The 15,062-nt window shown below is 31.7% G+C and overlaps 1 protein-coding gene and 1 long non-coding RNA gene across 2 annotated transcripts; one reads left to right on the forward strand and one right to left on the reverse strand.

Annotated features, from left to right (window-relative positions):
* The first annotated feature begins 2,582 nt into the window (after positions 1-2,582).
* LOC122197831 (uncharacterized) lies at positions 2,583-4,086 on the forward strand. Its single transcript, XR_006191528.2, has 2 exons — positions 2,583-2,898; positions 3,757-4,086. It is a non-coding gene; the product is annotated as an uncharacterized LOC122197831 (long non-coding RNA).
* A 5,468-nt stretch (positions 4,087-9,554) lies between these two features.
* On the reverse strand, positions 9,555-14,852 carry LOC111919474 (serine carboxypeptidase-like 25). Its single transcript, XM_023915022.3, has 8 exons — positions 14,475-14,852; positions 11,746-11,949; positions 11,378-11,568; positions 11,010-11,297; positions 10,795-10,925; positions 10,519-10,614; positions 10,334-10,439; positions 9,555-10,076 (listed from the first exon to the last, which is right to left on the reverse strand). Exons 1-8 carry the CDS (start codon positions 14,758-14,760, stop codon positions 9,933-9,935), a joined length of 1,446 nt encoding a protein of 481 aa, XP_023770790.1. The 5' UTR covers positions 14,761-14,852; the 3' UTR covers positions 9,555-9,932.
* Between the last annotated feature and the right edge of the window lie 210 nt (positions 14,853-15,062).

Consider the following 15,062-nt stretch of genomic DNA (forward strand, 5'->3'; position numbering starts at 1 on the left):
TAGAGGCACAACATTTGGGGTGCTAAGGTTCTCAAAGCTTCAAGATCCTCAATCAACAATTAAGGTAATCATTTAACTTGTCTATTTGATATTCAATTAGTTTTGTTGTATGATAGATTAGGGTTTTGCAAGTCTTGGACAATTTGCATGTACAATTAGAAAAACTAGATACACGCATTAGGGTTCGCATGAATACCATAGGAATGTTGTTATGCTCAAAACCCATCAAATACACCACAAAAAGGCATTCTAAGCTCAAAAACACACAAGGTGGGATTAGGGTTCGGAAGTATAGTAAGGAGGACAAGGAGGTTGATGAAATGAGGGTTTCAAGTCCATAGGGATGCTTAAATCGTGGCCAACCCCATAAATTATGGTTTTCAAGGTTCTTAGCGTACGCCCCGCGTACACTTCTGTACGCTTGACATACATCTTCGGACCCCCGATCATTACCCTCGCAGTACGCTACGCGTACACGACATTTCGCCCATCGTACTACTTCAATATACACCTGATTCCAACGATCCATATATCCATGAAAAGGTGACGAGAAGCTCTATGTTTTAATAAACTCGTACCCGCCTTACTATACCCGAACAAACATCCATTTTCCTATAGAAGCCCAAGCTGACAAATTACCGAACTACCCTTTAACTCCAAACCACAAACCGAATACCCGGATTATCCAATACACATCATCCATCTCCAATAGAGCCCATACTAACTTCTTTAAGGATCCTAATCCTACTAATTCCTCAATCCTCATCACCGCCCTGAAATGGAAATGATCTTGAAACAGGATGTTATAGAATATGTGGTATATTGGGGAATTCACAAAGCTTTATGTTCATAGTTGTGGATTAAATATTTTGCAGGTTGTTCATGAGAGGAGATCGGCGATACTGTACACTCGCATCAAAGATTTTGTTTCCGTAATTTTGTAATTCAAATCTACTAATGTTTAGATATTAAAATAAATGAATGTTACTTAACAATTTTAAGTAAACTGTTTTAATTTGTTAACTTATTTTAAATGAAAAATCTATTATGAAAATTTGGGACGTTACATGAGAAACAAACTACTTTACAGGAAAAAAAAATTGTACTCGTTTAAATGCTTTAATTGACTCTGTTAGGTTCCTACTCCGAAAATGATTAGCATTTTGTGGCCGAGAATGAAGACTTAAATAATAAAGGTAACTTTTTTGAACTATTAAATGGTTAGTCGATCGAGTTGATGCATTTAAGGAGGCGATTCATTTAAGGAAGACTTAAACTAGAACCATCCCTTTAATGAAGTAAACAAGAATTTACTTCCTTGCATCACTTGTTTGTGCTTGAGTGAGTCTTTCGAAGCCTTTGTTGTGATACTTGAAGGTGTTGGGGGAGGATTAATCTTGTTATATGTTCTAGTTATTATGCTTGTATGTTATCGAAGGCTAGCCATGGACAATTCATCATGGGAATCAATTCTAATGAATCGAAGTCTCTAAAGTTGTTATGCTCGTTACTTCCATCATAATTGTTTCCATCATTATACACTCGCAGAGGCGAAATTTGCTACTGATTAATTTAGGGAAATTGTGTCATATGCAATGGAGGATTTTGTAATGTTTATAAAGGGTGTTTGGAGAATGCTAGAAATACTATAGCAATCAAATGACTCAACCAATCATCGATTCAAGGGTTTCATGAACTCCAAACAGAAATATCGATATTGTGTATATCGATCGAGAACATGGGACCTAAAGGACACATGGTTATGAAATTGCTTACTCGTATCAAGACCCAATTGGGGAAGCCTCGTCAATGGAAGCACCATCTCTGCTATGGAGAAGTTTTGTAGGTAGAGGCATGGGTTTGGAAGATAGGTGATGAGCATGGCAAAGGCATCAGTTACAGAAATAAGTTTTTAAGGTATGAGGGCATAGGGTTACCTGGAAGCTCATGTGGTAATGGGTTTAAAAAAGGGAGTCGGACGTGGCATAAGGTTGTTAGGAAGCAACCGACAACACTTGTTAAAATTGTTAACATTGAAACAAATCAGATAATTCAATATTGTAAGAATTAAAAAATCTTAATGATTAAACTGTAAAAAAATAATGTATTCTTAAAATCTATTTTTTTAAACGTATGTTTTCGTAAATATTACTAGGGATGAGCGTGGGACAGAACCGATACCGACCCGTACCGTTCCCGATTTCTCGAATACCGAATTTGATCGAAAGTTAATCCCGAGTACCGAACTGAATTAACATCACCGGAACCGGTAACGAGAATGGTACCGGTACTCGATACCATTACCGGTACCGACAATACCGATTCCTGAATTTCATGTATTTAGAGTACCAAGTACTGTCCCATGTTTTTAAATTTAGTCCGATTAGATACCGGTTCCGGTACACTACCTTTACGTGATCGGAATGTGGTAGAAACTTATCATCCCTAAATATTACTTTCTTTTATAAATTTAACGTTTTATTTATTTTTTTAAGGCGGGATTACATCCTTTTTTTCCCGCCATAACTAGATCTTATTCCAGCTTCTAATCTATCATTGATTGATTTGGTATATACCTTTTCCACTCCCTCTCTCTAGAATCAACTACAATTTGTTTTCTTTTATACACAAACACCCATTCCATTCGACTAGTAATACACAGAAAGGAGTCGTAAAAAAAGAGAGAAAAGTGAGAGACCGATAAAGGGTAAGAAATCGAGAGGGGTTGTTGTAGGGAGAGATAAATACACATAGGAGAGATCAGGATTATAGAAAACATAAAAAGAAAGGAGAGAAAAGAAAGCAATTACACCATCTGCAATCAAAGAGATTCGTCATCTGTACTGCGTATCTCAGTTTCTCATTCAACGCTCATGATTTATGTTTACCTTACTTCAGGTCTGATCTTTTATTTTTGTTTTCTGATCTCCCTTTTGTACCCCTCTCATACGTTTGTTCTGTATGAGATTATGAGTTCAGATTTATTAAAAAGCACAGGGTCAACAAAACTTACAATATTTCGGGATTACTTAGAGGTTAGATTGCAAGGAAATTTAGGCGGGGATGCCTATGGTTTTGGTGGCAGATTGTTGCATGTATAATTGTTTAATTTTTACTTATTTTCCATTAAATCTTAAATCTCCAACTTGCAGCTAACAGGGTCTGACTTAGAGACTATTGATTGTACTACATGCAAATCTTCTTGTTATTAGCATTTAGCAATATTTTATTTTAATAAAAGGTATTTTTTTTTATGGTAAATAGTTTCTTATTTTCAATTTTAATAGCAACGTACTTTATTTTAATTCATTTTTTTTATCATAATGGTTAACTGTTATTATTAGCCATAACCATTATGGTTAACTTGTGCTAACAGGGTCCTGACCAAGTGATTTTGATTGTAGTACATACAAATCTTCTTGTTATGCCATTTCTGACCAAGACTCAAACACACAAACAACTGTGTTACATTTTACATTAGGCAATTAGCAATGTACTTGCAATAATCCATTTGTTTACTAGTTTTAACACTTTTTTGTTTGTGCCCCTACCCAAAATATCCTAAAACCGGCCGTATGACCAAATATTCAACTAGTGTATGGAACAAAGCAGTGGTTGTTTATCTGTCTAGTGTTTTTTTCTTTAAAAAAATTTAGTTTTTTCTCTCATTGACATTTCCGAATTGATGTGTGGTTTCAATTTTTGGTTGTATCTTGAATGGATCTTTGTTTCTGGTCTTCATATATTTACTCTCAGCTTTGATGGGTCTATTTTTGCTATGAGACTGCGGGTGAAATTCTGTTTAGACTAGTTCTTTTGGGGGTGCTCTCGTGATTAAGCTTGGTGGTGCTCTTGTTATGGATGCTGGTGGCAGAAAGTTGATTTGCTGAGTTGTTTACTCCCTTTGACGTTTTTACCCCTGGATTTGTCTTGCATCTGTGAGTTGTTTTCTTGATCGGTTTCTCTTATGTGTTACGGAGCTGCGGGATTGCTTTCTTGTTTTTCTTTGGTATTGCTTGTGTTGCTGGTTGCTGTGTATTTTCAAGATAGTTGGTGGATGTTTGTTCAATTTATGACCTTTTTACCCCTGCTTGGAGTTCTTTGGATGTGGTACTTGCTGATTGAATATTTATTTTTCTTTTCTTCTGTTGGCCTTTATTCTTGCTTGCCCTGCTATCAAGGTTGCTGGTGGAATAGATTTTCGCTATCTGGACCTTCTTACCCTTGGGGGGGGGGGGGGGGGATCTTCTGCTTGCTTAATATTGTTCTTTGTTCTTTGGATCATTAGATTCTTTTGTTTTTGTTGTACATGGTTGTTTTGTATGATTTGTTTCCATCTTCCTGTTGGTGTTTGTTGACTATTAGCGTCTGAGCTGTTCAAAAAAAAAAAAAAACTTGTCACCTCCATGCTGCCCTCTTTCCTGTAATAAAGTATTTGGCCTTAAAATTAAAACTTATAAGCCAATGGTTAATTTCAAACTGTGATGTTACAAGTTGCATACTTTGTCTATGTTCGATGTTACATGTGTCAAGTTACAATACTATCGAGGGAAGAAATCCAATTGTTTTGGTGTGGATTTAATAATTTAGTCTTGGTTTTGGTACTCTGTTGATTGCAACTATGGAGTGCTAATTGTATTATTAAGCTGACTTATTAATTAAGGCACATTTATATTTGGTAAAAGAAGTCAAAAAGCCCCGTTGTTTAAAAATGGGTCATATAGCTACTTGAACTTATCTCTTCTAGTAATAGTAATAGAACCCGTTTTTTTTCTAGAGACCGGGTTGCAAACCCATATAGCCAAAAGTACCGGTTTTTAAGTTGAGAAATGGGTTATTTAAGTATAACATAGACCCCGGTTCTTTCCGTTAAACCGGGTCGTATAACTTTTCCCTTTATAAGTCCCGGTTTTTTCATAATATATCCCGGTTTTCCAAGAAACTGGGACCTATTTGGCGAGTCCTATAACGTGTTTTGTAGTTGTGAACAACCCAATCATTTTAATACTTCATCTCTTTGAATTAACATTTAGCAACACCAACATGCCTTAATGTGGCAACAATCAAATAAAAATTCAACATTTTACATATTACACAAAGAAATTGAATGATAAATGTTGATTCCACACTTTTATCTTCAAATACTTCTATGTTCTTCAATTTCAAATGTGCTTATGATCTCTAAAATTTTTTCGTTTTTCTTATTGCACAATGCAACATATTAGATATCAATAAGGAGGTCATTTATTGTAGGATTCTAGAAATCATTATCTTCGGGTCACAAATATAGCATTTTCGTGCGTGTATCATCTCGTTTTTTGCATTCCGGTCGAACTAAGAAGATTGGCTGTGGAGCGAAAATGGAGTTGCAATGACACGTCTTCTTGATTTTTGGCAACTTTATAATTTTGATCCTTATCAGCTCCATATCTTTCCTTATACCCTTCAACTACCGTTTTATCTATAAAAAAATGATTTCAAAGGAATAATAAAACCATGATTTTAAAGGAGTAATAAAAAAGTAAAACCTGCAATTTAAAGTAGTAATAAAAAAAGTATCTACCTGATAGAAATCTTGATGATTGAAGTTCTGCCAATAGCTCAAAAGCAAGTGTTCATGGTGTTTGAACACGAAAAAAAGAATTGTGTTTTATAGTCCAAGAACAATAAAAAATGAAGTACAATGCTTTTTCTAGTAGGTTGCAATAAAAAAACTATTTTTCTGTAAAGTAAGATGCTACAAAATGTTATTTTTAGTCCAAAAAACAATTAAAAAATTTGTTTTAAAGTCCCAAAGCAATTAAAAAAAGCTTTGTTTTTCACTCCTAAAAATTGACTGATTTTAAACAACCGGTTAAATCTTCAGATGAGGGTATCTTGAATTTGGGCTCTTGACATTTTTGCCCCTGGTTCCCTTAATGTGTGCTGGCAGCTTATCGGTCTCCCTTAAATATATGGTTTTAAAGCATTAATAAAAAAAGTAAAACCAGCAATTTAAAGTAGTAATAAAAAAGTATCTACCTGATAGAAATCTTGATGATTCAAGATCTGACAATAGCTTAAAAGCAAGTGTTCATGTTACTCTAACATTAACATGTATTTTATTCTAACTTCTAAAGTCAAACAGACTTGTAATTGATATGATATCGAAAATAATCAATTCCACATGGTAAGATCCAAGCTTGAGACTTTTGTAATCCATGGTATTGTAGTTGAAGCAGAGGAGCTTTTAATTTAAGATGACATATTGTTGATTTGAGCATACTGATCCTAGAATTTAAAGATTACAAAAGTTAAAAAAAAAACTGCATTTTAAAAAACCTGGCTGATGAAAAATACTAACTATAGATAGACACAACTAAGAAAATCAAAAACTATACACTTTCACATTTTTTAGAAAAAGTTAAAACATACACTTTCATCTTCTTAATCACATCACCTTCATAACTATTAAAAAAATCCAAAAACAAAAGCAAAAAAATCAATCCAAACAACAAAGCCCTCAATGAAAAATAGCTTTTAAAAAAAGTAAAAAAAAAAAGTATTTGGAGTCACTTGTTCTATTTTTACCAGATACCATGAATGAGTCATGTTTCTTTTTAATCCAATAGCTACTTTCAAAGAATGAAAGCACTTAGAGCCAATTGATATTTCAATGTTGGTGATCCTTTCACTCATTTTGATCCAAATAAGCATATTATTCATCAAAAATTTTAAATATTTGTAATTTGAATAATAGTGAAAGCATGAGCAGTTACAGAAATTATCTATTTATAGACGCCCTATTTTGAACTGGCAGACTCACGGTTACCTTGCACAAAAAAAATAAAATAAAAAATAAAAAAATAATAATAATTGGACAACAAATACTCTCGTAAGGATAATTTTCAGGTATGATCATCAAAATCACAAACTATTGGTTGTAAAAACTGTGAGAAGAACCAATAACGCCTTACCATTAATCCATTTAATGAAATCATCTAAACCATAAATGTTATAAAAGATTGTCATCAGGGTAAATTTTCAACCAAACTGAAGCATGACACCTGACAACATATAATCAAATCAATTTTATGGATTTTTGAAACAAAAGAGACATAAAATAAATGAATCCATGTGTTATAATCTTTGGCTAGCTATAAAACCCATGAATCTATAATATATGTTTTGCTATTAATAGAAACAAAGAATTTCCCAACAAGCTAAAGAAACTACGAATAAATAAAATAAACTTGAGAATGATAATTAATTACATAATTGAAGCTAGACAGAATCTTTCAACTCATGCAAGAGCAATATTCACTACAAGGAAGTATTGATCAGACATACATGGTATGGAGACCAAACCTATGAGAGACAACATTAAGAACTATTGTGAGACAGAACAAAAAAATCCATTAAAATCTATACTACATATGAACGATGAAGTAGAAGTAGAAGTTAAAATCTCTTATCAGTCGCGAGCAACATACCTGTAATAGTGCTGCAATGGTACCGAATGAATTCCACAGTAACGGAGCCAGATCTTGAAACAACTCTCTCTTCTAAAGAAGGAACAAAAATACATAAAAAATTAAAAAAATAAAAATAAATAAGCATTACAGAATGAGTGTAGCCACAGTACCAAAAGAATTGCATACAGATGAGCTAAATCATGTCTATATTCATAAAACCTAATTGTGAGGACCATTAAAGTAGATATTAACATCATCTCTTTCATATTCATTCCAAATAAAGATAGACGCAGACAATGCCTAATCTTGATATAATCTAAGATTCTATCGAGAAAATGAATTTGTTAGTGTCTTTCCCAATCAATAGTCCTTTGCGTTCTGATAGAGTACACAATTCCCAAATTGGAAAACGCAAGTGATCAAATTCACAGACATACGCCTCAAAAGTGAAAAATTCAATTACGCTTTCATGTTCTAACATAATCTTACACTGCTTCATCTAACTAAATCCTGAAAAACGAATAAAATTATCACGTTATCCATCACAACAAAAGTGCACAAAGTAAAACATACCTTGGTGAGTTCGAGAAGAGAGTTTTCGCGAAGATCATGACTACTCAGATCGAGTACCAATTGCTTGGCTGACTGCATTTTTCTTTCGATCGATACTCTGATTTCCTCGACGACGTTTAGGAACACAAACAGATATGTGGCAATTTCACGTATGAAAAAAAAAACACAAAAAGGGTCTCCGTTTGGGAACACAAATAGAAATTACAAAAAGAAATTACAACCCAAATCGATTGTAACTTAGTTCAAATCCAAAATCAAAGGCTAATTACCTCGATGCAGCGTTCCGACATCGTTTATTGCAACGAACCATTGACGGAGAGGGAAGAGGATTAGGGTTTAAGTGAGAATCTACCTTCTAAGAATCGGTGATTAAGTTTGGATATGACTGATTTCTTGCTATGAAATTCCTGATTTCTTACTATCAAATTCGGAATTGATAGCTGATAATTTTCTATATCGATTCATACTTCAAACGTTGAAGCCGAATTTGGTATTTTGAGCGGAATAAATCAATTGGGAGGGGCTGAGTGTGAATGCCACGTGGCAAAATTGCTCTTATTTATTAGTTTACTAGTTGTGAGACCCGTATAATATACGGGTTGATTAAAACAAAATGTTAAGTACGCACGATTAAATAGAAATTTTATTTGAATTTGAAATTGAAATAAGTGAAAATTATGAGAAAAAAACATGCAAAGAATAAATTAATTAAAATTATGTGTTTACTGTGTACTAAACGGGTTAATTATAACACAATATTAAACATAAAGGTTTAAACTGTAAATTTATTTGGAATTGAATTTGAAATTTAAAATTTAATAGTCATTATGGTAGGTTTAATTTATAGAAAGTAAATTAATGATATATTGAAAATGAAAATTAAAATAATGACAAGTGGAAAATAAATATATTTCAAATTATGACAAAATGACATGTGGCTAATCTTATAAGAGAAGGACATGTGGCAAAGTCATTTTCATTTATTAGAGTAGATGGGATTTCTTTTACAATTTCATTTAATACATATTAAAAAACAAAACAATTATAATGATATATAAGGGTATATTGGTCATTTTAAGTGTGTTAGGGACCAATAACGCAACAAAATCAAACTATAGGGATGGTCCGAGTTAAAAAAATAAGTTAGGGACCAAACGTGTAAATTACCCCAAACCACAAGGACCATCCGTGTAATATATTTAAATATAAATCACGATAATAGTATATACCATCCCAAACTAACCAATATGATCAAACTATTTTAGTAAATATAGTTAGCGTGAGTTTTAAATATATGTATTTTAATTAATATTTATATTTAATGAAATTTATATTTTCTTTTAATTAATTTTAATGGTAAAATGTTGTATTTTTTTAATTTAAAAAAAAAATTGACACACAAAAACATCACCATACACACTCGTAGATAAATCGTGTCAAAACATAATAAAAATATATGTGGCACCCATATGACATATTATTTTTCATTGGTAAATTAATTATACCACACCCTTTCCTAGTAAGAAATTAAGAATATCAAATTTCTAACATTTTTTTTAACATTTTTTTAACATAATATAGTAAAACAAAATACGCAGTGACAACCAAATGCCAAGTAAACCAACTCAACGTACAGTTTTGACATCCTAAATAAACGGTATGTTACAACAAACTACCATATTTTTTGATAAATTCCCTTTAACCCCCTTTAATTATTTTCCACAAATTTTGAACTCAATCTTTTGATGCCAATCAAATATTACTTTCAAGAAAAATCCTTTAACCCATTAAAACATCTCTAATTTCTACCAAAGTCAAAAGTCAATCTTTTGCTTCTGACCAAGTGACACATTTCAATAATGATAGTCAAAACGTTGGCTTTTAGTCAACATTTTGACTTTTGGGTCAAGCTTTGGGAAGTGGTTGGCCTTTTAAGAAGGACATAAGTAGTTGCAATGCTGCCCTTGGCTTGAAAAGTGGTACCTCATGACCTGCCCCTCTCACTGTTGCAAATGTAACTCCTTCATATACTTCTGTCCATCCTCCCACCTTCATAAAATAACATAAAAGTCTTGTCATATGCATTGTTGACTTGTACATTGTATTCCCAATATCTATGGTTTACAAAATTGGAAGATTTTGTTTTATTGGATCTTTATCATTTGTTCATGGATAATATGCATTTATAATTTGTACTTTTGTATTAGGAATTTTGTGCATTGCTTACTTGTACAATAAGATTTGAGAATAGATACTATGAATGCATTGATGAGTTGTACATATGTGTTGAAAAGAGTTAAACTAACCTGTTTCTTGACATACCACGGGTACCATGGAACCTTAGTTTTCAACTTGAGTTGTGCTAGTGCATACCTAGTAGCTGTGACTGGAACCACTGAATCAACATCCCCACTACCATTTCATAAAATTAAATTCATTAAGTAAATACAAATATTAAAAACAAATATATTGAAAATATAATGTAAGATACCTAAAGACCCAAATTCGTGATCCTGCTGCGATAAGTTCACGATATATGGGAAGAATTGACATATCGGTATCATTCCAATTACGATTCAAAGTCTCACTACCAAAATATAAATACAAATCAGACCCCGATAAAACAAGAAAAAATAGATTTTATGAGCATCATGTTTGATTTTTCACTGAAAAATATCTTTATTATTGGTGAAGATATGGAAAAAGTAATATTTTTTTTGTTAACGAATTCACCAAAACAACTATATAAATATAAATATAAAAGAACCTGCAAGCAGTCCATTTGTAAGGAATCCGTGTAGTATTAGCATGAAGTGCCTTTTGAACATCTTTTCTATTATAATAAACCTCGGCATATCTTTCTGTACACGGATCATAGCCTGACATCTGTCTAAACGTCTGTAAAAAAAAAACATATCAAAAAAGTTAAAATGAAAAAAAAAAAGCCATTTAATTTAATAAGAAATAAACTGTAACAAATACCTGATGGGGCCGATGGGGCAACCGCATGGTTTGACGGGTCGGACCCGAGTGGCTACCATCAGAGTTGTTACAAGGGGGTGCATAAATGTTGTATTGGTCGATATTTCCAAACTCTTGATCCATAGCATAGCTATATAATGATTCACATTCGTTTGAATTCTTTTGACGTTTAAAATCACATGTGTTAATGAGTTGGTGATACGTTTTATCAGATATCATAGCGTGACTCCACCAATATGTCACAGTTCCAAGGTTGTCATAGTAATAATCCGTCACTGCATTTCCCACCTACAATAAATTAAATTTATAAATTCATAAGTTCAAATTCTGTTTTTGTTGGCATATGTGTCAACTCTAAAATAAAATACCATAATTCCTTTGAAATTGATGGAACTGGAACTAGAACTGGAACCAGATTTCGAATTGTGTCTTAAAATTTGTTGTGCCAGTTGAGGAACGTAGTGACCCGCATAACTTTCTCCGGTTATATAAACTTCACGATGCTTATAACGTGGGAATCTCTCCATCCATTGTACCACAAATTGAAGTGAATCCTCAGCTGGAAAGAATGCATCAAAAGGTCAAATCATAACTCTCACTTGACTTTTAATATCATAACACCGAATTTTAATAGAAAATATTTTTAACGTGTTTGGTTTGGTATGTATAAATGATTTTGGAATGAATAAAATCTGTTAAATGAATTGGAATCTGTAGAACTGGTAAGGGGTCCAACCAGTGCGACGATCGCCAGTGTCGAGTAAGTCAGAGGAGCGGTTGCTATACGAGAAACCAACACCAGCCGGAGTTTCGAGAAACAAGATGTTAGCCACATTGTTCCATGAGAACTTGTTAACATGCAACCCTGAAGCCCCTTTGTTTATTCTAAAGGGTCCCACTTCTTCAGATGCACCATATGCTATAGAAGAGCATCCGGGACCTGTTAAATTTAAATATACATTAACATCAATTATGATTTATATGTATTCTAAGGACAACTCAACACTATAAAAATACCATTAATAATAGTGATATTTTAGCACCACTTTTTTTTTTTCCAACTGCAAATACATATTCATAATATCAAACCAAACCAAAACATATATGTTTAATATAATAATAATAACTTATGCTTCTCGTATTATTATTCGATTTTACTATAATATAACAATTATAATAAATAAGTAGCTACATATTAATTTTCAAAATATTTTATGTTATAAAAATTTGATAATATAAAAGTGACCATATTAATTTGTATATTGAAATTCTTAAGAAACATATTCAAAATTGGTTATGAAGATTCTCATAATGACATATTTTTTATACTATGAAGATTTTGGTTATGAAGATTTTCATAATGACATATTTTTTATACTATGAAGATTTTTGTAATGATCTGTTTTTTTAATAAATTACAGTTTAAATTGAATATTTGATGATTTATATATAAAACAAATTATTCATCATCATAAAATTAGTTTATTGTTGGTTTTGCGGCTTGATTGGAGCGAAAATGAACCCTTGTTAGTTGCTAGGTTGGAATTGACCTTATTTATGTGTAACATGGGTATTAAAGATTAAGGATAAAATAGACATTTAATTAAAAGGATATGTGGTTGTTTATTTTCATGAAAAAATTAATGAGGATAGAAAATGACAATTTTATCAATAAATATCTGAAATTAAAAACAAAAAATTAATTATATCTTGAACAAAATATGAAATTTTTAATCATTATTGATCTCTTAAAAATTTCAATTTAATAATAACTAAAAAAAAAAAACTTTAGTCGATAAAAATATAATAAAGTACACAAATTTAATATCTATTTCGGGATATATTAAATATTAAAAACACAAAATTCATACTATTGCAGTGCATTTCATCCTATGAACAGATGTACAAGTAATGACATGCATGTAGCAGTCAAAGAAACAGTAGCGTAAAATATGGACAAATAAGCAGAATAGGAATCATTAAATGACGACTGTTGAGGTTGCTTTCTAAGTTTACAGCAATTATATCCATAACAGGACAATAAAACTAATAAATAATATATATAATTTGGTACTCATTAAAATTTTATTATTGTATATTATTTGAAATACTATGACGTAACATAGTATAAAATGGTCCTAGGATAAAGTTTGTCGTTTTTAGTGGTTTTAATAAAAAATTTGACATTAATATAATGTCAACAGGTAAAAAAACTTATTAAAGTTGGATGGATTTTATTCACAAAACTTAACTTAAATATAATGGTTAAACAACAAATATAAAAATAATAACAAATTTATGTATTTTACCTTTGAAAATAAAGTCGGTTTTTGATAAATATGTATTTAAAAATATTTATTATAAAAATATTTATTAGTAGAAAATATCATTGCAATTGAAGAATTTTTAATATAATTGGATCTTTTTAAGTTTAAAATAAGTCATTTTGACTAACATTGTTGATTTTTTAAAGGTTTCAAAACCACAAGATGAGATCTTTGTGGTTTGCAGAAAATGACCTATCATTGTTCGTTTTAAACCTGAAAATTATCAATCATGTTAAAATTTTATCAAAAAGACTTGAAATGGTATTTCTACCGACCATAAGGACCATTTGTGTAACTTTGTATAACATAAAAGTTATAATCCTATGCAAAATACCCTTATTCAAACGGTCAAATTCCCTAGATTAACTTATAGTAAAAAAGTGATGTTCTGATTTTTGCTTCTGATGTCATAACTTTGTTTGGAAATAAAAACAGGGCTGAATTCTATTCTCAGAATTTTCGGGTACCCAAACAGAGTAATAATTTCTAACCCTAAAAGGATTACAACAAATAGTTTTTTTTTCAAGATTTCACGTTTTTTCAAGAAAATATATTTATTACATCTACCCACTAATTAATATGGTAGCTAGATGCAACCATATTTCAATCTTTCTTTTGCATACCATTCAATTAAATTATTAAAAAATTAAAAAAAAAAGCCATATAAACAATTCAGATTATGATCACATATATATTTAGTAAAATTCAGTAATATAAAAAGATCTTTAGATATATAATCAGTATTATTATATAAAAATTCATCGTATTTAAATTTAAATGTACCTCTATGCATATTATTAATGAAAAGTATTTTTTTAAGTAAAACCCATTTAAAGAATTTTCAGATTAAGATATATATGTTTAGTAAAATACAAAGAAAGATTTATTAGTTAAAAAAAATCCCGCAAACAAGCAATGTAACAGTACCACATTCACTTTTTCATAATTAAATTAATATAAAGAAGCAAAAAAGTATCCATATATGTATATGTAATATGTATGTATAAGTGTGTTTTTCATAATTAAGTTAATATAAAGAAGTACAAAAGTATACATATATACATGTACATGTATATATGTTTGTTTGTGTGTGTGTGCGTGTGTGTTTATGTGTATGTGTGTGCGCTAAGGTGCTAACCTCCGTTGAGCCATATGACTAGGGGTTTAGAGAGAGGGTGGTCGGCGGCTTCAGTAAGCCAGTAAAAGAGGGCTCTTCCGGCGACTTTGTTGACGGTGACGTAGCCAGAAAACTGATGAAAAGAGACGTTGGGTTGGCCGGGAAGGGCTATGATCCGGTCAGCTTCTTCTTCTTCATGAAGATGGTGGTTGTTGTGAAGGGTATTTTTGTCACTTGTGGTGAGTTGAAAAGCAAGAAACAAGAAAGGGAGTATACAAAATGAGGGAGAATTACGTAATTTCGCCATGGATTTTTGGTAGCAAGGAGCTTGGTTTCTACAGAGAAGAAGCCAGAATGAGTGGGGGGTTGGGGGTGGGGGTAGGGGTAAGGGTAAGGGTGGGGGTGGGGTGCTCTCTTTCTGATGAGATTGTATTAAATAGGGAGGGAGGGAAGGGGAAGGTTGGGTTAATGGCATTTGGATGGGAAGGAATACATACCGATATTGTTTATGTTGAACATGTCTATATTGTTAATAGCATAATATAATTATTTGAATAAATCGATTTAAAAGATTGTATAACATGTTTCTATATCTTTGAAACTCAATTG

The sequence above is a fragment of the Lactuca sativa genome, chromosome 4 (assembly GCF_002870075.4).
Source record: "Lactuca sativa cultivar Salinas chromosome 4, Lsat_Salinas_v11, whole genome shotgun sequence".
Classification (NCBI taxonomy): domain Eukaryota; kingdom Viridiplantae; phylum Streptophyta; class Magnoliopsida; order Asterales; family Asteraceae; genus Lactuca; species Lactuca sativa.